Here is a 26,222-nt window from a genome sequence, read left to right as displayed (position 1 = left end):
ACATAAGTCTCTGATTTTGCAGTCAGTACGAGGTGTGGTGATTCATTTTCTGACACATTTTCCAACACAATCTACTTCAAAAGACAGGTTTTGATAGATTTTTTATATTATCCTGTTAACTACAGACTTTGAAACTCCTATAATCGCTGCTTTTTCCCTTTGCAAGTTTAGTGTTTAATAATATTGTTTTCACTTCCAAAAATTTACTTGGGGAAGTGTCTAAATATCTGACTATACTGAAAAAACACATTACTGGAGTGAATACGGCAAAACTATTAATATTAGAATAAACATGGTTACTATAAAACATTATTATCGAAAGTCAAATTTAATGATAAGCTGTGCATAATCCCTTATTTGGACGATTCGCCGCTGGATTAGAGGTGTACAAATATTTACTAACATTTAACGAACACAACTTTATAAAGTCTCTACTGGAGTATTGTACTCGTACTTTGAACAAATCCGTATTTTAGGAAATAAAGATAATAAATGGATTAATTTGAGTAGTTTAAAGGAATTAGAAAATTATCGTTACCTCAATAGTAATACTGTCCAGCCAGTTTCCATTGACGCACAGGTCAAAGCTGTCAATCCCCACAAACCAGTCAGGGGATGGAATCATTCGGGACATGACTGACACCTGGAACAATTACATATAACAATTAGTTTATACAGGAGTATAATATGGCTCAATCCCAATGCATTCCTCTTGGACATGCTTCGGACCAACAGTTTGCAATTTGCAACAGTTAGAAGGGACGGGTTCACACTGACCCATTTTTTCAGACTGATAAGAGGGTCTATCGAGAACTCAGCCATTTTATAGAGAATCAATTTTCATGTTCTTGATGGTTATCTACGACAGTGTCAGCACAGACTGCTTTACCTCCCGGCTTCCAGAACCAACCTGCCTCTGGTTATGCCGATTGCAAGAGCAGTCAGGCAGCTGAACATTATTACTTTGGAGATCGTCATATTCGCATCAGTGAAACTATGTTTAAGAGACAATACTCTTGCTATTGGAGAGTATCATACCTTAATAATGGTCGAACAATCGCTCGAGGATTCCTGATAACAACTTAAATATTTTGTTTTTCGTATGTTTTTTTGGAAAAATAAATTCATTTGAATTTCATTTTGAGAAGGGAACATGGTAGTCTAGGCATTTACAGAGCTTATGACCTGTCATTGTCTCGTTTAAGTGACACACTTACACACTGTAACATTCACCATTCTGCCCATGTTTGAACATTCACATTTCCTCAACTCTTCCATCTGTTGACTTTTGTGAAGTAAAGGAGCTAAAACCTTTATTATGCGAATGAGATTCATCCGGCTGAACCAAATCACCTACTAGGCAACGCCTGGAAACAATTTTTCAATTTTTATACTTCTTTTTTTACCAGGTAGTTAATTCAACAATGTTTGATTATGTCCAAATGCATGCAGACTGGCTGGGATTCCTCCCCAGGGAGTTATTCATATATAAATTTATTGCAACAGAGAGGGAAAACACCTTTGAGAAGATTTTTGAGAAGTTACTTCACAAAAGTCAAAAGATGAAAGAGTTAAGGAAATGTGTATGTTTAAACATAGGCAGAATGGTGGACGTTACACAGTGTGTACAGTGGCCATTTAAACCAGCTAATGATAGATCACAAGCCCTGTAAATGCTTAGATTTCCATGTTCCCTTCTCGTAAATGTTTTCCATCTCTGTAGCAACAAATTTACATCTGAATAGGGAAGGTAATCCAATCTGTCTGCAAACATTTGCACATACTCAAAACTACGAGCAAAATATTGTTTTAAATTGTGGATCGCTTGCGCTGGAGAGTTATTTCCGGGAACTCTAGGAATATTTACAGGGTTTTTATCAGCGACAAAAACATTCTTCTACAATTTTTGGGAGATGAACGCAACAAATAACTAATAACATAAAATAAACAGTTAAATGTAATACTTAATTTAATACTGAAATAACAAATCATGTTTTCTTTTTATTTGGATTTTTTGAGTAAATAATAGAAATACCCACATTTCGGATCTCATATTTGGTTTCGAAATGAACAATAGTCGAACGTAGGCAGGGTATAAAGAACAAGGGATGTTTGATGAGTGTGTACCGGGGACGAGAAAGGCTTCACTGAAGGGTCCTCAGAGGAGAGACCCTTGTATCGGATCAGGAAGGATTTCCCTCCTGTACTTATCGATTGCAGGAAACAATAATCCCGCGGGAACAATCCATATTTACATTGTAACCGATCAAATGAACAGAGATCCTCGCTCAACTGAACTATTTTCGGAATTCTTAAACTTTATCACTGTGCTTTTTATCGTTATAAATATTTTTTCAATACGTACATAACATGTACTATCGCTTTTGCATTACATGTATATGTAAAATTACATGTACAATTATCCGGTATCCGATTGTCCATCTACTATTGAATATTCTTTCAATTAACCAGTAGATGGCGCTTTTATATTTTTTTATTTTTTTCATTTATTTTTGCACCACTACAGGCCAGTAGGCCCAATTACAGTGGTGAATTACATCACAGAACACCCAGGCTTGAGAAAAATTCATTTTGATTTTTGTGTTCTCACCGGGAATCGAACCCGGAACCTTCCGAGCGTGAGTCAAGCGTCTTGACCACTACACCACGGAGGCCGCCAAAGTGTATATATGTAAAAAACTTAAACTTTTCCGTAATTCATCAGACTACCAATAATTTCCCCTGTTACGCAATAGGCAGAAGAAGGTACCACAATCCGATTATAATAAATCGATTGAACTCGGTATCTAGCTGGATATTAAACAATTCTGGTCTTACAAAAATCTAAAAGAATAACCCCGACGATCCCAGACCACATGACATATAACTCAATAACGGCGCGAGATAATATACTGGGGTAGCGAATCTTTTCTCGGATTATTTCGGATCGGTGTATTCAAATCCAACCGCGACACATTTTCATACCAACTTTACCGATTCCGGATCTACTGAAATATTTACTATCTACTTATATTTACAAAAGTAACACGCTATAGTCCACTAAACGTAGATCCAAAAAATGGACCGGGTGTGGATTGTCTTCCGGGTATTTTTATATCTAACTGTACTCATAAATTTACTCCACCGGTTAGTGCAATATTCCAAAAATCAATAATTCAAAGTTATTTTCTAGATAGATGGAAAACTGTCTTTATTTCTACAATCTTTAAGAGTGGAGATAAACACGACGTCTCCAATTATCGAACAATCGCTAAATTACCGATCTTAAGCAAAGCGCAAGAAAAAAATTGTCTACGACCAATTATACTCAGTAACTAGTTCACTAATAGTCCCTTACCAACACGGTTTTGTTTGAAGTTGATCAACGGTTCCAAAACTTGGAGTATTCACTGACTTCCCACATAAAAATATGGATAAAAGACAGCAAATCGACACAATCTGCACCAATTACTCAAAAGCATTTGACCGCGTCAATCATGATACCCTGCTAAATATACTTTCTATGCTAGAAATTCACGGTGATTTTAAAAGATGGATAAAATCATATATAAGTAACCACAACCTAATTACTATTGGGAAAGGTATCAAGTCTAACCCTGTTGAGGTAATCTCAGGAACGCCACAATTTTCATTTTTTTTTTTTTTATTTCATTTATTTATTCAGATATTAAGAATATTACAGAAAAAAGACCCAATTCATTCTAAATAAAAAGATCACAAATAACAGTAGATAATTATGTTATTAAAATAATATAACAAAATGTAAAAAGAAAAATTAAATGTTAGAAAGTGCTTTCCTAAGGGAAGGCCCACTGTCGTGAAATATGTCGACATCCGAGGCGATGCGATTAAGTAGCAAGATTGCTCTACCAACCGGCATAACCATTGGCAGGTTGGTTCTGCATCGCGGTAGGTAAAACAATCGATGCTGTCTTTGTCGAAGATAGTTATCAGGTACGAACAGACCTACATCCATCAGAATTTCTGAGTTATGTATGCGACCACCGATCACCTGGAAAAAGTGAACACCCAAATGAACGTCCCTCCTCCTCCATAATGACTGATAGCCTAGCATTCCCAGTAAAAAGTCGGTTGGGAAGAGACAAGGATAATATCCACACTCTTTAAGGTACAGATAGCGCAGAAATTTTTTCTGCACTCTCTCCACCATCAAAGAGTATCGAGTCTCATGTGGCGACCAAATTATGGAACTAAACTCCAAATGACTTCTTACCAAGGAATTATACAATGTCCTCATAATCTGAGTGTTAGAAAAGATCTTGGCATTTCTAAGAACAAAACCAAGCATTTTAAGGGAGTCATTACATAGATTAACTATATGAAGATTAAAAGATAACTGAGCATCAAACAACACCCCGAGATCTCTGGACGTTGAAACCCTTTCAAGTCTTACTCCGTCCATGAGATAACGATAGTATATTGTTTTGGATGCTCTTGTGTATGCCATTACAAAACATTTGGAAACATTGAAGAACAATTTGTTTTGTTTGCTCCATTGAATTATATTTTGAATGTCACACTGAAGTTTAATACAATCTGAAGAAGTCAGTATTTCACAAAAAATTTTTAGGTCGTCAGCAAATAAGAGAAAATTACAAAATTTTATGACTTTACCAATATCATTTATAAAGATTAAAAATAACAATGGCCCCAAATTAGATCCTTGAGGAACCCCTGAAGAGGTATTAAATGTTTCAGATTGATACAGTCCATATGACACATATTGCTTACGATCTGTAAGATAATTTGTGAATAGCTTCAGAAGAATGTCGCTAAAGCCAATCCTCTGAAGTTTCAGAAGCAAAAGTTGGTGATCTACCTTATCAAACGCTTTGGAAAAATCGTTGTACGAACAGTCTACTTGAGCACCTTTGTCGAGTGACTTAGTGACAAAATTCGTAAATACCATCAAATTTGTATTGGTTGAACGCCCAGACCGATGATCTCATCTAGGCCCTTTACTGTTTATTTATTACATTAATGATATTTCAAAATGTTTTCTCCACTCTAATTTTAGTTTGTATGCTGAAAATATGAAAATTAACTGTTCAATTAACTTTCCTTTTGGCTGCAATGCCATACGAAATGATTTAAACCGCTTCGCAGCATACTGCCAAGAGAATGAAAATGAGAGCCTTAAACCACTTGAAATGCCATATAATGTCATTAACCAGGAACAAAAAAACAATATTTTTACCTCTAATTTCAATAACATTAATATCCAAAACAAAAACAGCTCCAGGGATTTGGGAGTCATCTTGGACACAAAACTTATCTTTAACACTCATCTATATGATAACTTCACAAACATCAACATATGAGAGAATTGAAGGAATAAATATGTTAAAATATGGGCAGAATGATGAATGTTATACAGTGTTAAAGTGGCCACTTAAACCAGACAATGACAGATCATAAGCCCCGTAGATGCCTAGACTTCTATATTACCTTCTCCAAAATGTTCTTTATCTCTGTTGTTATTTTATCAGTTTTTTTTTATCGGATGAAGAATAAAGAACTAGAACCGAAAAGTATTTTCGACTCGATTGCTGCTCTCAGATAAGACTCCCGAATAAGGAAATGGAGTGGAGATAAGTCCGCCTCGTTGTGTAGTGGTTGGGGCGTTCTTCTATTATTCTTGAGGTCCTGGGTTCGATTCCTGGCAGAATGGATGTGGAATGTTGATTTCGAAGATTGTTTAAACTGCAACTTTTCATTGTTCTTGGACTTACATCTGAAGCGTAGGGCTGATCATTTTATCTTTACGTAACATATGATCGAGATGCCGTGCTCTATGCATCACTGTGGAGAAAGTGATGATACTGAAGAGAAGTAAAGACAGTGATAGTTGAAAGAAAAGGAAAAAAATCTAACATTCTAAAAGTGATTTTTCAACGGTGATTTAAATTTGAACAATGAAGGGGTGTCTCTAAAGCTAGAGGGCAGATAAATCCACAATCGAGCTTCTGTCGGATATTAGAGCAGTGAATGGGTTTTGAAAGGGTTCTCCCATCACTTAAACGATATGACGATATGTTTTTCATAGTGAGTTGTCTAATTTTAAGAAAAAATAAATCACAATGAATAAGATGCCCACGCAGAGCGGGAGTCAGATTGCTTAGAACCACTTTTACACGAGCATTAAAATAATAAACATTTCAACATAAAATAAATGATCCCGAAAATGTCGGGACTCCGTAGCTATTTTTAGAAAGGTTTTTTGCCGGTCGGCCGTACATTCTTCCCTCGGGGGCTGTAGAGGGAGGGGGTCGGTCGGCTAGGGGAGGGAGGTGTCTCTAGATGCAGGCTGTAACTAATGCTCTACGCACAGATTGAAATTTACATCTTCGACAAGGATGTTTGAATCAAACGGATACGGTGTAAGAATGTGGTTTCGGCGAAGTGAACTAAATGTTACTTTAAGGGAAAGTAAACTCATTGCTTCAATTACATTTCTGTAATCACTATAACCCAGAACCTTAGGAATATTAGGCGCATCAGGCAAAATGCTGAACTGTACAGCATTTATGAAGACCCGAGTATCTCAAAACACATAAAACTGCTCGGGTTAAGATGGGCTGGACGCTGGACGCTGGACACGAACAAATAACGTCTGTTGCGCGAGTAACTGAGAGTCTAGACTGGACATCCAGGATTGCGAATATGATGGGAAATTTAGTACGTCATACCTTAACCGTGATGGTATAGTTGAAGATATATTCTCTCATGCGATTACGAAGATACATAATCGACCCACCTCCTTCAAGTTTTGGGTAGGTTGATCGATATGTAACAAGGGGAAGCGTACGTCACGGTACATATACTCGTATCTACACACTTAAGTGACATAGCTTCATTATGACATAATAGTTAAAGATAAATTCTCCCGAGCGATTACGAAGATACAGTAACGACCCCCTTCCTTTAAATTTTAAGGTACATACATCGGTTTGTACCGACGGGTCTAGTACACCTCGGTACGCATATCTACGCATTAGAAGTGACAAAAGTTTTGTCTCGCCGAGCAATTTTTCCTTTAATTACGATTTATTTAAATTTTTAATCTTTCTGAGGTGGGCGCTTTTTTTTAAAAGCCTATCAAAAATATTAGTGAGAAATTAGTGAATTTTCAAGTCGAATAAAATATTGACATGACTGTCAGTTTTAAAAACGAACGCCTAGATGCACAGATAATATGACTAGATTCTACCCTATTAACATATAAGAGCATCTAGGCGTAAAAATGTTGCCACCCTAAAAAACATTTTTTGAAAAATATTTTTCCGTTTTACTATCTTCTTGAAAGTACGTATCGCTTGGTAGATAAATACAAATGATCGTTAAGCATACCGTCTTTTTTAATAAATAATATTTTGTCAAGAGTTTATCTAATTTTTTGTAGACTAGGACTGTTTTTCACCCCTTAGAAAATAAGTTAATTTTCAATATAAAAAAAGCCCTAAATATGCCCAGACTTCCATATTATAATGTCCTTCTTCTCTGTTTTAATATGTCAACCACTGCGTAGATTTTTAAATAGTTGTAGTATATTTTTGAAAACATAGAAAATGACATAATTTGTACACATAATTTAAACCCTACTTATTTTTCCATTTGATTTCACTTTTCGTGAAATAATATTTTATTTGATTGATTTGTACAGAATAAAGACAATTATGAAATTCAGTACAAACTATTAAACTAAGCCTTTTTTGTATTTTTTCTATGCATCGTATTATCAGCGCTATGATTTTTTAAAGTTTCGTATTTTTGAAATTACTTCGCGTGTGACGTCTCAAGTTCTCTTCCCCTTCTTCACGATGAGCTCTGCTGATTCGTCAGTTGACTTGCCGTAAACCGGAAATCCACCACGGTTTTCTTGTCATTGGCTGATTCTGAAGAACTAGTGACGTCATGCAATGTAGTTGGCTTTTATTAAAATATTTTTTATTATATTTTTCAATCATTTTCAAGAAACTTCGCCGTATAATTTAACGCTTTATTTTTTACCGTGGGTAAAAATACATTTTTTACACTCAATTTCCCGTAGGGCTAAACTTCCTCATTTGAAATACCGTTTTTTCTTCCTCCAATTATAAAATATTGTTTTTTGAACTATTTTGTAATAAAATATTTAACTGTTCTTTGATCGAATTACATAATACTCATCGCGTAGAAATTAGTTACGATTCATAATGATAAATTTCTAAATTATTTCTAGCTGTTTAGATTTAGCACACTGGAAATTCCAGCTAATGACACCTATAGCAGGTGTAATTAGCTGAAATTTTTAGTGTGCTCGAAGAAGAAAACATCTAATTTCTGGGCGTGTAGCGAGAGTGTGGAGAGTATAGGGGATAGTTGAAGTGGGAATTTCTTCAAGCAGGAGTTCGCACGTTTAAAGTTGCCATAAATCAGGGCCAGAGAAACATTTTTTGTAAAAACACCTCCAGCATCTCGCCATCAATCTTCCCTTGTCAGGGGAAGGGTTGGTTGGTTGGTTGCCGCTCTCTAGTCCTAGTAGGTTGGTTGTGCAGGCATTTCTAGGACCTCTAGCACGCGTAAAATGCGAATCGTTCAATCTTTTTGTCGGCTTCTGATGTGTATTATACAGCTACGCAATAGTTTGTAGATTTACACGAATATGAGCGTAACGAGAAGATTAGCCAACCCCAATGTAAAATCATCAAATTTTCCCAATCTAACCTTTCCGGGCCTAAGGGGAGTATCTAGAGTCCGCCGGGTAGAATATTTTTTCAATAACTTTTTTGATAATCATTATATTGATTTAACAATGTTTTGAGTATGTCCAAATGCTTGCAGGCTGGCTGGATTTCCTCCCTAGGGACTTGTTTATATTGAAATTTGTTGCAACCGAGAGGGAAAACCCTTTTGAGAAGGGAATTTGGAAGTCTAGGCATTTACAGGGCTTATGACATGTCATCGGCTGGTTTAAGTGGCCACTTTACACACTGTGTAACATTCACCATTCTGCCTATGTTTAAACATCCACATTTCCTCAACTCTTCCATCTGTTGACTTTTGTGAAGTAAAAGAGCTGAAATCTTTATCACGTGGGTGAGATTCATCTGGCTGAACACATTCACCTACAAGGCAACGCCTAAAAACAATTTTATAATTTTTATTCTTCTTCTTTTACCAGGTAGTTAATTCAACAATGTTTTGATGACCGGTCATAAGCCCTGCAAATACCTAGACTTCCATATTCCCTTCTCAAAAGTGTTTTTCCTTTTTGTTGCAGTAAATTTAAATATTGATTTATTTTTTCCATAATCCTATCCCTCAATCATTTAAAAATAATAGTCCAGAAACCGTATACGCGCATCAAACTGAATCCAACTACACTACTCATAAATGATTAATTTTACGTGCTCTGCAGACGTCGCTTAGTACGCAACTGCCAATTTAAATTCAATTATGCATTGTGTCGTTTGCAAGTGGCAAAATACTGCTGGGATTGAAATGGAATACGGATGGATCACATTTCATTTGTCAGAAGCGAATTCATAAGTAATATTATTTGACAATTCGTGTATTTTATCATCTGTCTGTTTTCTATTAATAAGCTTTAGTGTAATATTAAACGGTATTATTGACTTATTTACTAAATGATTAATTATTATTTTTTAAGGTTTTTTTTATAGTCTAGTCAGTAAAATATTTTTTGTTGTAAAATATAACATAACATAACACAAAATTATCTTATATTTGTGAATTTTGTTCACGGTCTGGTAACATTACGCGGCCACTTCACGCATGCGTGCAGGTGGGTTGTCGGGTAGAGAGGGGACTTTTGGACACAGTTAGATGTATACTAATGTATTCAAACTTGGTTCTACGCGCCTTCAGTTATATTTAATTTCTTTGCCCATAATGTTAAAAATGTCTAAAAAAATTTTCTATCAATAATAATTCTCTTTTGTTTTGGTTTTCCTCCCGTGCGTTTGCACATTTGCATTGCTGTTTAGCAAACACTATGATTCATCGATTTACAGATTAATAATCTTCGATATATTTGGTCAGTTAGCACGTGTCCTTTTTGCTGTTTGGGAACAAATTTCCAGACATAGCCACAAAAAACGAGATTTCGTGCTTTACATTTTACGTGCATTCTCTAGACAACAAAATGTAGCATGTAGCTAGATTTTCTATCAGAATTGTTCAACGTATGGCTAAGCATAAAGCATCGTCTCGCAACAATTATTTATGAAATAATGTATGAATTTCGCAGAAAACTCGTTATATTATTAAAGAGTTTTATAAACATTGCCATGATAATGAATTTTTTACCTTCAGGCTCGGAAAGGTTAAAATTATTCTAAGCAGGATATTTGAAGCAAAGTGCATTAGTAAGAACGAGAAGCATGGGCTAGAAAACTCTATAGATGTCATTGTCCAGAAAAGTACTAGAAATTACGCTTTTAACTGAGCGAGTCAGTGGATACAAAATGAAAGTCAGCCATCTTGTATTTTATTTATTTATTTTTCCTTCCAAATTGGCATTTAATTTATTTATCTATTTATTTCATGATGTCCCTTTCTTCTGGGATTTATTGAATGGAGACCTTTGGGTTATAATCCATTTAGAAGACAATCCTTCCCTTGTCTAGGATTTACATTAATATTATTTATTTATTTTAAAGTCCTTTTAGAAGACAACCATAGGTGATCTTATGAGCATCTACAATGTCTACATGCGTAGAGGGGGCCTACGTGTTACAATGGCCGCTTCCCAGGTCCACATTTGATTTAATTTCTAGCAATTTTCTGGACAATGACATCTCTGAAGTCTTCTAGCCCATGCTTCTCGTTTTCACTACATTACAAGGCACTAGACAGAACTTGAAGAGATTTCCACTCGCTACAAATATATAAAATAGTCATTAGAATACTATTTACGAAGAAATCATAAAGAGTACTAACTATACTAAGGATGACACAGCCGAGAGCAGCTGGAACATGTCTAAATAATTATAGTATGGTCTGCACCCTGTAAAATCGCCAATTTTTTGACCCTGCGGAGTCAAGAAAAAAATGCAAGCATTTGCTGTAAACCAATTTCTGGGATTAAAAAAGAAGAAGGAACATAACGAAAAGATAGGCCGCTCAAGCAATTTGACGATTTCACGCGTGCCTAGCACCCAGATGTAGCAACATAAAACACAGAGACAGTGTCATCGATCTTTTGTGATAATGAACTGTCGACAGGATATTTGTTTAGGGATGTGAAGCAAAGCCTCTTATTCGGCGGCCACTTATTCAAATGTTGAGAAAGTGTAGAGTTTTCTTACTCGCGTGTTAGTTGAAATGAAAAAATGGCGACGTTGACATTAATAATTAAGTCGTTCTAGTTTTATAAATAACTATGTTTTAGTATTTATTTTACTTATAATTTAATTCACAAAAAATCTCCACCTTGGAATAGGCTAAGCCATAGGTTTCCAACCATTTCTTAACCACCGCCTCGCCCCCTTTACAAGAAACAACGCCCTCTCTCCAATAATGGTACAATAGTTACACCAAATATTAAAATACTGTGGAACATTACCTATATTTTATCAATCTATTAAAGAAGTTTTTTTTGGGTATTCCAAAATAATGATTTAATGATTTTTAATGATTCTGGTTTTCTCGAAAACGACATTGTTTCTCACTTATAACATTTAAGGTTGAATTGTTTTAATTTCCAATTAGCGAGGTTCAAACAGTATTGTTGTATTTTATTGAATTATATGTCAATTAAGTTGTAAATAAAACTTCTGACAAAATATTATGTGTAAGTTGAAATCATTTATTTTATACACGCCACCTGGCAACAAAACATTAAAAATAATAATTCTGTACAATTATTTCTGACTTCTTACAGACACTGTTCTATCTTTTATTGCTTTATATTGTATTTTTTAAATTTTATGTCGTTTATATACTCATGTTTTATATAACTTCCATGTCTGTAAAAGCCTTACGGGCGTGAATTTTTTAATTTTTTTAACATAATCATCACCACACGAAACATATTCTACTTTACAGTCAATAAGTCAGAATATGTTAACAATACTAGAAAAAAAACACTGTTAATCTAATAGGTGCTCAAAGAAATTTATCTTTTGTGGCCCTAACAATGTTCGATGTGCTGGATATAGATTACATTAAGTTCTCAAATTAATAACCAAATAAACAATATTCCTTTTATTCCTCTCCTGTCTAGCTTCGAAAATATTGATTTCAAATTATCATCCTTGTAAGGAAAAAAAAGACTTGATTTATTGGGTCCACGTGTAGTATTTAGTGAACATGATAAAAATAAAATAGGAATAAATTCATTCGTTACGCCAACCCTGACGAAGAAGCTTGTTTGCTTTGAAACCGGTGAGTGGAAAAAAAAAATCAAATCAAAAGTTTTCTCAATTTACAGAAATGGCAAAAACTGAAAGCAAAAAGTGCTACAGGACTTTTGTAAAAAACTACAGAACAGATGCTGAGGGACAATCCGACAAAGTTTTGGGAATTTGATGCTCAAAAACGTGGTGACCATGATTTGCCTTCTAGTATATTTCAATATGATGTGCATGCACCTAATAGTGCTGATATGACAAACCTTTTTGCAACTTACTTTTCATCTGTTTATGTTGACGAAAATTCCTTATGTTCTATCTCCTCATTTAATTATATTTATACAGTTGACTTAAGTACATGTAAAATATCACTAACTGAAATATCACATTATATGAATAAACTAACCAGTAAGAAAACCATCGGACCTGATGGTATTCCAAAAATAATGTTAAAAAATTGCAGCCTTACTCTCCTATTTTCGAATTGGGAAACAAATCTGATGTATGCAATTACAGACCAATATCATTAATATCCCCTATCCCTAAATTATTTGAATTTTTAATAACTCGTAAAATTACCCCACTATTTAAAAATGTACTGATTGAGAAACGGCAAGGATTTAGAACTGCTAAATCAACTACCTAAAATTTGCTGGAATAATCACATACTATTACCAAAGCACTTGAGAGTGGTCAGCAAGTTGATGTTCTCTACACAGACTTTGCAAAAGCATTTGATAAAGTTAACCATAAAATTCTTATTGATAAATTACATACTCTTGGATTAAGAGACCCGTTATTGTCATTTATTGAATCTTATCTTTGTGAAAGACTGCAAAAGGTTAGGATTGGAAGCTGTTTAACAGCCAGTTTCGATGTTACATTAGGTGTACCCCAGGGTGCCCATCTGGCACCCTGTCTTTTTAATTTGTTTATTAACGATGTAGAAATGTATTTCCTTTACTCGTTTTTGGCTCTTTGCGGACGACAGTAAAATTCTTAAAATAATTGAAAATATCAATGACTGTTTGCTGCTTCAGTCAGATACTGATTTTTTAAATATGTGGTGCAAAGCCAGCTACCTAAAATTAACTATTAAAAAATGTAAAATAATGTCATTTTATAGAATTAAAAAACCTATCTCATTTGATTACAAAATAGAAAATATTAATTTAGATGTAGTCAAGTCTATTAAGGACCTCGGTGTTATCATGGAGTGTAAACTTACCTTAAATGAACATATTGATACTATGATTAACAAGTCACTAAAACTGTTGGGTTTTGTTAGCAGGACATCTAGTGACTTTACTAATGTTCACGGTTAAAACACTATATTGCTCACTTGTTTGTCTTCTTTTAGAATGTGCATCTGTAATCTGGTCTCTCTTCTATGTAGGCCGGATGAATTAAATCGAATCGGTGTAACATTGTTTGCTAAGAAAAGTAGCATGGATGATTGGCCTCGAGAGGGGAGACTACACTTACTGAGAAATGGAGTCAATGATAAAAATCTTAAGTCTACAAAAACGTAAAAATAACATTGGCTCCATATTTATGTTTAATTTACTGAATGGCTTAATTGATGTACCATCGTTACTGGAACAAGTAGCATTCAATGTTCCAATCCGCCGGTCGCGAAATAATAATGTGCTGTTCCTTGATCATTACATACAGCTACAGCACAAACTATGGCTTGCATACATCAATGTGCGGTTGTGTCGTATTGTAAACTCGAGACAGGATCTGGACTTTTTAGTGTAAGTCTTTATAGATTTAAAAAATCAGTAAGATAGACAAGATCTTGGTCTTGAGGTAGTATTTTTTTTTGTCCTAGCTTTAATTTTATTTAGTTATGTTTTATTTTATTAGTGCCTGTATTTATTATAAGAAATTGTATTTACCATCGTTAGAATGGACTGCATAAGTCCGTCAAATAAATAAATAAATGTACAAAAATTTTAATGAATGACAACTTAATGCAAGTTACCAAAGGCTAAGAATAATAAAATAGCGAAAAAATTACTGAAAATCGTCATTTTGGGGCGCAAGTGGGCGCGCCAGGGTAATGACCAATTATCTGGCGCTGGGTCTCGGGGCCCGGATATCCCGTGGGAAGGGGTGCTCCGCGTCATCATCCATCATCATCCTGGCGGGGGTAACCCCCTCCACCCACACACACACACACACACACATAGATCAGGCATCATACGTCACGCACTCGGTGCGCCCCCGTCCCGCTTACAAACGTAAGAAATAATGTTATGTGCTTTGCGTTGCTGGTCATCATTGATAAATAATTTTCTCTTGGGAACACTTCTAAAGATACAAACCTAAGTTAATTTCTAGAAGTATTTTATTGTTTACAGCCGGTGTCCAAGGGGACGAAAAATACAGTTATGTGTGTAAAATACAACCTGGAACATTATGCTGGAAAGATGTGACATTTTGTCATCCACTCGACAATAGTCGATTGGGCATCTCGATTGCTTTGCGATAATGCTATTCTTGAAAACCCTCAGACATTTTAATTACAAAGACAAATAAGAAAGTGGCAACACTAACAAATCCGTATTTATCTATGGCTCTCCTGCCACACGTAAACTTTTATGTTTCTTGTCAGACTTTAAAAAAAATATTAAAAAAATTATACGCCTCCACTCGTTTCTTGTCAGACTTCTTCGGTTGAATATACGCAAGAATGGAATATTATGAAGAAGAAAAAAATGTTAAGTTTTGTTAAAAATATTTCATATTCATTTTATGGATTTCAAAAACATATTGAACAATATATATCTCAAATTAATATTTAGACAATAGACGAGCGAAGAAATCATTTTAAAATCATGGTTCTAGTGGAACTTTATTTGATAATGGATTAAAAAAAAATAAGAACAGTTATATTTGTTGCATATTTGTCATCATAACATTGATCAGTGACATTTCAAGTAAAATACAACAAAAATACCCACTCGTCATTTAAACATGAATGCCGAGCGTTTTACAAGAAGGAAGTTTGACAGCTGAAGTTACGATGTCGCCTTCGATTATCAATGTCGAGCGCTCTGTGGCGCTCGAGATAAAATCGATCGGTTTTCAATCGACGGCATTCGTATGGATGGTCCAACAATGCGGTCATTCGTCGAGTTGCGGAAGTCGCATACGATTCTAAAGACGAACGAGTCCAACATAAGACCCCGGAACCCTGGACGAGTGTTACCGACTAGATGGTAAAAATTCTAAATCAAGAAAACAAGTGGAGATGAGTCCACCACGTTTGGGGGCCTCAGAGCCCTGAGTTCAATTCCTGGCGGAGTGGAAGTGAAATATAGATTTTTAAAGTTGTTTAAACTGCAGTATTTCATTGTTTCTGGACTGGCACCTAAAACGTAATACGGATTACCTTACCCTCATTTAACAGGTGACCAAATCACACTGCATTTGTTTTACCAATGAAGTGCCTTATTCATACTTTTTTGTACATTTTCATGAAGCTTTGCCGTATAATTTAATGCTCTTATTTTCACCGCGCGTAAGAAAAAAAAATGTTTTCAATTTTCCGTACGGCTGTACCTGCGTTAGAAAACGGAATCAAACTGAAATTCTTCTTACTCAATGTTGACTTTTGTAAAGTCAATTTTTACTTTAACTTTTTCTCCACAGCCAAGTCAATAGTTTATAAAATTGATTATTTTATCGAGAAACATTTGGATAAACTGAAAATATTGTTGACTAAACCAACTGGTCCAAGAAGATGTAGAAAAAATGAAAAGGGTTTTCAGGCGATGCCGAGTTGGGGAAATAATTCCTTCAGACGAATCTCACTCCGATCACTAAAGGTTTCAGTTCGCCAACTTCACTGAAATCGATGGTACTATTTCTATTTCGGAATCCGACTTGTTCCACTGGCTGACAGAAGTCAAATTTTAATGTCAAACGTTTTGTGATATTTTTTGTCACAAAGATCAACAGATGGAATAATCGAAGAAATAGAAAGGGTTCGAACATATGCACCGTCCTACACACTGGCCCTAGAAATCCGAAAATAACATATACCGCGGATGGAAATCAAGTGCAAGCAGTAACGTCACAAAAAGATCTCGGAGTTGTGATTACTTGGAAAATGGAAATCACATATTATCCAAATTGTCAAACAAACGCACCAATATCCTCTTTTACCTAATAAGGAAAACATTCCCTCACATCAGCCAAGATTTGTTTCTCAAAATTAATAAAACATACATTCGTCCAGTCCTGGAATATGCCTACCAAATGTGGAGTCCCTATTTTAAAAAAAGACATAAAGTTGTTGGAGAAAGTCGAGAGAAGAGCAACTAAAATGGTAGTTTCTCTAAGAAATAAATCATACGAGGACCGCTTAAGGGAGCTCGGGTTAAGTTCACTGGAAGAGCGGAGGCAGCGTGGTGACTCGATTGAAACGTTCAAAATCTTAACTGAGCAATATAATGTACCCAAGTTAAAATCAATGTTCACTATGAATGAAAACCGCCATCTCAGAGGTCATTCGTTGAAACTAAACACTACCTCCTTCCCATTCAACCCCGGGTAGAACTTCCTGACAAACCGAGTCGTGGAGAAATGGAATGGCCTTCCCGACATCGGCGCTAGTTCAGTAAATATGTCCAAATACCGCCTCGATGCACACATCAATTTATAATGTTTAATAATAATGTACACTTAATTTACACGCATCAGCTTAATAGGAAGAATGATAAACGTACACGGCGTGTAAAGTGGCCATTTAAACCAGCCGTTGACAGGTCATAAGCCCTGTAAATTCCTAGACTTCAATATTCCCTTCTGAAGAATGTTTTCCCTCCCTGTTGCAACAGATTTAAATATGAATGACTCCCTAGGCAGGAAATCCAGCCAGTCTGCAAGCATTCGGATATACTCAAGACATTGTTGAATAATTTCAACATTCCGTTATAACAACATTTCAAAAACGGTTGCGGTGTAATTTATACATTAATACTTATATACGTCATTCCAAATTTAAGAAATATCTGTAAAAATTTAAAACAGATTAAGATATTCGCAGAATACCAATATTCTTTCAATTTCACTCCCCTGTTATCATTGTGTTTGTTATGAAATACCGACATTTGCTTCGTGCGTCGGGTGGCATTTATAATGCATAACTTGAAACAAAGAATCCATTTGTACCGCCGAAGGTAAAGGAATATTTAAGGGCCAGAATACAAAGATGGCCATAATCCGTCAGTAAAACTCCAACTGCACATCTCTAGAGAGACATAAACTTCTTGCAGAAGAGGAAACATTTATATCGGATATGGAAATATCGATTCCACCTTTCCGTCTTACACCGCACCGGCGCGGCACTAGCGCTGTCATGGCGTCCACTTCCCGCCGTTTCCCGCGAATATTTGCTTTTCATTTTTGCTGTTTGGCGCCAAATAATAAAAAAGTAATCTTGCGACGTGCGACGGAAGGGAAGCTTTTCTGTTGATCGACATTTCCTTTTTTAAAACAGCGATACACGTTCGCTTGATCGATATCACGAAATGGGGGCTTGATAAACGCGAGTTCAATATTTGCGTGTTTTTATAATGTGGACTATTTACGCGAATCGAGAAAACGTATGTGTGTATACTTATGGAAATAAACGAATAAACAAACCGATCAGAAGAAATGGGTAAATAATATTTAGTCAAAACCATGACGACGTTGACAGAACGATGCTTTAAAGTTTTGATAAACAAATGGACGCATATAAAAACACTCTACTAATATTGTAAATCGGATATTTACTCAGTAAAAACCAAATGCCGTTTATATAACGCCCATTCTCCCCTACGGATGCGAATTGTGGCACCTCACTAGGGCTCAAAACAGCAAAATTCTATGTTTTTTTTGTAATTATTTTTATTTTTTTACTTAAACTTTTCATTGATAAACCCTTACGGGTAACATACATTAAACAAAATATTTTTACTTTTAAAATTCACATTCTACTGTTGATGATACTATTTTTAACATCTTTTGTAAAGTTTTGTATAAAAGTTTATTGTATAATTTCAGTCCATGGTTTATTAGTCTCGATTGTCCTTTTCTCGTTTTAAAAGGTTGTATATGATATTTTTCTGATATTCTCGTATTGGGTTCATGTTTACTACAGTTTTTTTCAAGTTTTTATTCTTCGTCTACAATTACACCAGTGGCCAATTTATGAATACATTTTAAGAATTCTAGTTTAAAGAGTTCAGTTACATTTAATTGTTTAGTTTGTTCAAAAAGTTCTTTAGTTGCTGTTAGATAGGGTAGGTCATATACTAACATTTTGTTGATGTCATTTTGATTTAAAATAGGTGTATCAGAAGAATCTCGGGTGTGCAGTGGTTTGATTTTGTAAGGAATAAAGTGATAAGATAACGGACGCAGCAAACTCCGGTGACAACTGCCGCCAAGCGGAGGCGATGCGGATGGCTTGGGCATGTGCTGCGGATGCCTCCTGAGAGTCTTAACCACGCTCGCCTACTTTACAAGGCATCAGGTTCTCGACGTCCTGGACGTTCACTGCTGACTGACTGTTCGTCGGGAGTTTCTGTCAGAACCACGGGACGCGAACCTAACTTGGGGCCGACAGAGATGCTTGGAGAATGTTTGTGGACACCATATGCTCCAACTAGGGTGCGGACATGAATAGTTTTATGAAGAAGCATATTAAATAATTTGTCCAAAAATAATCTTTGCACCTTTGTCCAAATGCCGTGTTAAAGGTAGGAATATTGACAGTGACATTATTTTCTGCCCTTGTTATACATTCATGTTCCCGAGTAGGGGGATGACGACATATTAACCTGCATATTGATTTGATGTACCATGAAATGCTTGAATTTTCATTTTGTACATGTCATTTAAAAGCCCTCTGGACGCATATAGTAAATAAATAAAATATAAACAAAATACATGATCAGAAACGCACAGGCACTCATAAATTCACCCACGGTTTACAGGAAATCTATTTCCAAACCAAAAGTAGATAAATAGCTAGTGCACCTCAAATTTTATAGACAGGTACTTGCGGAAATCAATAATAATCATAAAAATTATACTGCCACTTTTTTCCAACCCCTCCCACCCCATGGCCGTGTGAATTCAATTAGTGTCCGTAATAAAATATACCCTCGGGGTTGTAGGAGGAGCACAAGGGTTGGGTGTATTTTATGATTTGGCAATTTCGCAAGTGACGACACCACCCGCACCCCCGCCAATAAGCTCCTGTGCCACTGCACAGCACGGGTGCCGCCGGGTTCCTGGCCGCGGGGGTTTGCGGTAATGAAAAAATTAGGCGATGTTACAGAATAATTCACCTGGATTCTCATGCTCCCTGAATATTTTCAAATTAAGTGTGAAAAATTGCGCGAATTCGCACAGAGATATATTCGTATCTGAGAATCTTTCGGATGAAACATAAAATTGTTTGAAGACGACGCCGTCAAAAAAATATGGAATGTAATTACTGATTTTTTTTTATTTCATTTTATTTAGGATAATTTACATAACGCCATTTTTTGTAAAAATCACTTTGAGGGCGCTGTGCAATAAGCATTCCGACACTTCTTGTAGCTAAAGAGCGCACAGGCGGTTAAGATTCTAGTTCCCCATTTCCAATAGAGGTTTATTTTAATAATTACATAGCAGCTAGATTACAACACATCTTGCAGCTTCATAGCGTATGGACGTTAAGAAATTTTAAAAACGAGTAAGAAGTGGTTTTAATTTATAGATAATTGTTTACAAATAGAATCTAGATTCTGCTCCGGAATATCTAAGGGAACTATGCATTCCAGATGAACTTACGCTTAGATCAGCTACGTCTACGGCTAGAGAAAAAAATATTATACCTCTACGCAAACAGGGCACTAAATTCAGTGAACGCGCATTTGCGGTCGCAGGCTATAGGGCTTGAAATGCTTTCCCAACAGAGGTGCGAACCTGTGAGAGTGAAGTGATGTTTTGGAAAAAACTTAAAACCCACTTGTTCTCTAAATAATTTGAATAAATCCGTAGCATGTCATAAAAAAACAAGAAAATTACACTCCTTTAAATATTAATGAACTTATTAAGGGTTTTTAGGCTATGCCTGTATCAAGCCATAATAATTAACAGTAAAAAATACACAGTAAAATTAATTAGATTAAATTATAATGAAATGTGATGCGATATAATAAAAATATAGGAAAACAAGGTATAAGTAATAAGTAATAAAATTCCAAAGAAAACAATGTAAAAAAGATAATTAGATGTTAAAATATAAATATTAAAATATGAAACAAATTTAGATTCATACATAAACAAATATACAAAATAATAGTAAAATATAGTAGTATTGAAAAAAAAAACAAAATAATAGTATCAGTGAAATCAATTGAAAAATAATATATATATGTACATAAAATAAAAATTGAGATATAAACATATTTAAAGTATCTGATGTATTATAATTCAAGAATTTAAAAGCTTCAATTTAATTTATTTATCTATGGAATCACTATATAAAGCGTCATTGAGGTATTATATTACGACAATGGCGCTATATAAGTTATCCATAATAAAAATAATGCCTTGCAGCTACAGAGCGCATGGGCGGTAAAAAACCTAGATCCTATTTACAGTTAAAGTATAATTTAGATTCAACATGAAAACTTTTATCACCAAAAGTCTTGCAGCTACAAAATGCATCGACGAGTGGAATTCTCGCATCATAAAAAATGATTAAAAAAAGTTTACAAGAAAAAATTATAACAATAATACATCGAGAAAAGTATTAGTAAGTTTGGCAAGTATACATGTGCAATGACGCAAAAAGTAAACGGTAAAAAATTAAGCAATTTTAACAATTTTTAACTTATTTTGGTTAACGAGATTAAGAAAGCGGCGATCGATTACCGAAAGGTGAGTATTTTAGGTGTACAGGGTCTATTGTCCTCTTCTCAGCACATAGCTGTAAAAAAAATTGATCACGGTTGCACCCTTCCTGGGAGATAGTAGATGTACGTTTGTGTAAATAGTGTAACTAAGGGATCTATCTACTTCTTTTCAATTTTGTTTGTTATTATGAGACTCATGTTACCACAAGCGTAAATTATATTATAGAAAAAAAAAAAAATCGCGAAGGTATAAAATATTTTAGGAGTCGATACGTAACTCTGACGTATCGACTCCTACGCTGAATTCTACAATAGGGAAATATCCATTTTATACATTTAAAAATAATAAAGATCTATAAAATACTGCACAGTGAATAAAAAATATTTTGCTAATTATTAGTAGAACAAAAAATACTTTTAAATTTGTAATTTTGAATTCCATTTGCCATTCCATTGGCCACGCCCCTAATATGTCACGATTCATGTTTATTTGTTCCTGGCTATTGAAATTTGGTTGGAACAATTTCACGAATATTGACGTCACATCAACCAAAGCCCAAACACGTCGCATTCTTCTAGCAACGTTTTTTTATTAAATTTATTTTTACATTTATGAATGAACACATTTTCCCACAATATCCATATTGATTGCGAAAATGCAATTAATTATTTTAAATCCATTTAATATATTTTTATCGGTATTCGTAGTATTTATTTATGCTTTATTAAGTTAGTTCATAACATCTTAAGGACTAATATAAACTTTCAGTAACATTACAATTTTAATTCAAAATTTCTCAATAACATTTTTTCGAATTAATTTGAAATATTTCAATCTTTTCTATCTCCTTTATTTCTTCAGGTAACTCATTGTACAGTTTCAATCCCTTGTACAATGAGGTTTGAGATTCGGTTTTTCTCCTCATTGGTAATCATATATTTTTTCATCCCTTCTTTCATATGTTGTTGGTTAAATTTTATAATTGTTTTTTAATTTCATTCTTAATAATTAATTAATAACATATTCTTAATTATTTTATGTATAAAAATTGCTACCTTATATTTAATTTGCTGCTTTACTGTTAGCATTAAGCATAAGGCTTATTTTGAAGAATTTGTATATTTCTTTGTGCATTCTTTCTGCATTAAAATAGACATTTCTTTTCAGTATAATCCTCATTACCTTATTTTGAAGAATTTGTGTATTTTTAATTTCTCCTTTATTTCATAAAAAAAGAATAGAAGAAGAGTAATTTATATGTGGACATATGATTGTTTTATATATAAGAATACTACTCTTTATATCTATTATATTTCGAAATCGTCATTTCCCTATTGTTGATTAACAACCACTCGCCGAGCTACTACCCCGCGGGTCGTGTAAGGGCGGTAGGGGTAGAGACGAAAAAGTCAAAAGGTAAGTCGCCCTTTGTTGTGTTTTTAGTGAGCAATTATCGCAGACCAGTCCGAGCGGCTCATTAAGTGATTGCTTGTGTTCTTTTTGTTGGACTGTAGTTGTTACGTACTAAGCTAATAAAGCACAAACGTCATTTTTTAAAAACTTTAACCCACATAATGTTGCGTCTAAAAAAACGTAGAAGTTAATATTTCTTCCTAGTCGTTAGCTTTTTTGCGGAGGCAGGATTTAATTTTATTTATTCATATATTATAACATAAACACACCCTTTTGTCGTACCTCAATTTACTATGTATGATTTTTATTTAAAAACTTCGCTGGTCTGTCTTTAAACCGTATTTTTAAATGTTATTATATCATTGTCGACTGTTTGTTTCTTTAAAATAAATAATAATAATAATGATAATCGCCTCCCAGGGCCTCGATTATGATAGGAAGATAAAATTTATCTTCAATTTTATCAACAAATAAAATTAAGTTTTTTGTATGAAAAATAAAACAAGTTTACAATTTTTTTTTAACGTGTCCAATTATCGGTTACCGACGAAGATACTTTTAAATTTAATACAAATATACACACTTTCGTACATAAATATCGACATTAGTTTATATCGTCTCAGTATATACCGATGAAGATAGCCGTTCATAATCACGGCCCTGGGATTACGAAGTTGTATTCGTATCTAGTAAAATTGTCGACAATTATTATTTTTCAACAAAATTGCTTTCTGATACAATAAACGGCATGGACTTCCAAGCTCCACACGAAGCTAAATATGATTTAACATAATTACCCTGATGATTTGGCTCACCTGTAAAAGTAAACTTTTGAATCATTGCAGATCAGTATTCGACAGTTAACTGGTTATGTAGGGCGCGAGTGGCTACAATTGCCCAGCGTTTACAGGCCTACCGGTGCTGTTAGTAGAGATTCCTTTCCATCGAATTCCCGGCAATTATTGCTCTATCTTCAGTACCGCGGTACTCCAAGGAGGAATTTTTCCAAGTCGCTGGAGTGTAATTATTCCGCTCGCATTAGACAAGCCGTCCGCTCCCCGCGCATTCCACACTCGGCTGGACTAGAGAAACGTCACGATGCCAACGGGAAGTATGCGGACAGGATAATGCGGGTCTCAGGCTCTGGTATTCTACCACAGCCGCCACAACTCGACCTGAAGAGAACGCCCTTGTTCGCGATCGTCAGTACGTTCGTATTTGACGTCGCAGATCGACTGTCGTAATGCGTAAGAAATTTATCCTTTTCCCGGAGGATAAGAAACATAGTAACAACGTAGACCTGAGATGGATCTTACATGCATTTTCAAAACACTTAATGCTATAAGTGACGTCCCATTTTTGTTGAAATTAATATATTTTTATCGCCACCAGGAGTCAACAAACGAGAGTTCTAGCTAGCGATAAAGTCTCCTGGTGATGTCCACATGCTCCACGAAGAAAGAAGAGTGTTAGTGTCGTTTTGGCGTCATTCGACATGTGCATTTTAAGATTTTTTTTATTGATGCGACGACCATGAAACGAAACGAATTTTGTATGCGTTTCCGGTTCTGTAAAAATAACTTTGTGCAAAAATTTACGTACTAAGGCCTCTGGTTAACTTTTATCACGAGAATCAAGATGGTCGGAAAATGGGGCAATTTGTTGGAATCGCAAAGCTAACTGAAATGTAACAATAACCGCTAACATACCCACACTATACTTTAGTATCCAATTTTGGAGTGAAGAGAATATTGTACGGACATGTAAATATGATCACATTTATCACCGACCACCGGAGATGACGGGAACTTTAACCTATTTATTCAAGATGGAAATAATAAGTGCTCATTCAGTTAATTTTTTATGGGTGGCTAATATATTTCGAATGCTAACGACTTAAACATTAAAACATTATCACTGCTTTATAACACATACGTGAGAAGTCTTTTGGAGTATGCTTCTATTAACCTAATTGAAAATAATCATTATAATTAAGTCTAACTGTACCTACCTGATATTTTATTTTTTGATCTCTTTAATATTGTTATTAATTAATTAGTTTGAAAGAAGAAAGGAGGGCTGATCTGGGTTTACTCCGTATGGATCCGCCGGCGAAAGGATTTTTAAGTCCGAGTAAACAAAATTTTTTTTAAATTTTTTTATTATTATTGTTATATTTTTTTACACTTTCTATTATATTTATTTACACTTTCTTCTTCTTTTTTTGACATTGTATTTAGTAATGTATAGAAAACTATAATTAGCCTATAATTTTGGTTTATTTGTAAATATTTTTTTTTTGTTATAATTGCTGTTGTTTTCCTTTAATAAATAAAATAAAATAAAATTAATAAACAGATAAAATAAATTACACGGAACCCCCAATATAAACAAACAAACAAACCACCACGCCGTTTCCCCGTAAGGGTAGGCAGAGATGCTAGAACCCCACATCACTCTATCTTTGCATACTAATCTCGCTTCCTCTACATTCATACATCTTATCATGCACGCAAGCCGATTATCCCAACTTTTGACATGTCCATCTACAAGCATTTGTTGGATTTGGTAATGCCATGTCTTTCTCAGTCTTCCTCTTTTTCTGCATTTATCAATAATAGCATCGTAAATATTTTTAGCCATTCTTTTTCTCTACATGTCCAAACCAACGCAGAGCTCCTTTCTTGATTTTGTCGATAGTGACTATCTCAGCCTTACATAATGTACGGGTTTTAACATTTGTGCATCTATCGTACACAGTTTTACCACATATTCGCCTGAGAGATCGCATTTTGACAGCATTCAGCGATTCAGCCTACTTTCATCACCGTTTTCCCAAGTCCGTCTATTGTTTTTTCCCCAAATAAATATATAATTGATTTATTTGGGTTATCAACGCCCATCAGCCACTTTCACAACAGGCGAATAAACACCAGTAAATTCAAGCAATTTAGTACAAAATAAAGAAAAAAATTAATAAAGGTAGAAATGTAGATAAGAATTACCTAACAATATAAAATAAAGAGAATGTTTAAGAATAAATATATTATACTATATTATACTATATACTTAAAAGTAACATGTATTTTTGGCACATGTATATATATATACTTTATATTTGTGTAATAACGATGTTTAATTTCTTACATTTGATAAGCTAGGCATTTATAATTACGTAGTTTTAGTTTTTTTTGTTTTGTTATTATTATATAAGTATAGAACTACTTATTTTATTTTATTTTATTAACATAAACGGCAAATCTGCCTTTTACAAAAATTAATAATACTTACGTATTTGGCTTAATAAATATATTTATTTTTTTAAAACATAAATTTTCTTTTACCTAAGATTTATAAAAAAAATTAAACTTAAAAATTATACGACATATTCAGTAGAAAATTTAAACAATTCAAGAATAAATGTAAAAAACCAATTCAATAATAAAATATGTTCAAGTAATTTAACAAGAAAATCATAAGTACTGTTTCATACAGCTG

General features: G+C 34.5%; 1 protein-coding gene across 1 annotated transcript in view; it reads right to left on the bottom strand.

The window, feature by feature from the left end:
• Window positions 1–26,222, bottom strand: part of LOC148279282 (spondin-1-like) — a 67,249-nt gene that overhangs the window by 20,419 nt on the left and 20,608 nt on the right. Inside the window, 1 exon segment of the mRNA XM_088230188.1 lies at window positions 539–643. Within this exon segment, the coding sequence (XP_088086314.1) occupies window positions 539–643 (105 nt within the window).

Source organism: Micrasema longulum, unplaced genomic scaffold (genome assembly GCF_059751315.1).
Source record: "Micrasema longulum isolate JH-2025_06_02 unplaced genomic scaffold, ASM5975131v1 h1tg000739l, whole genome shotgun sequence".
NCBI lineage: Eukaryota > Metazoa > Arthropoda > Insecta > Trichoptera > Brachycentridae > Micrasema > Micrasema longulum.
This window is presented reverse-complemented; position numbering and strand designations above follow the sequence as displayed.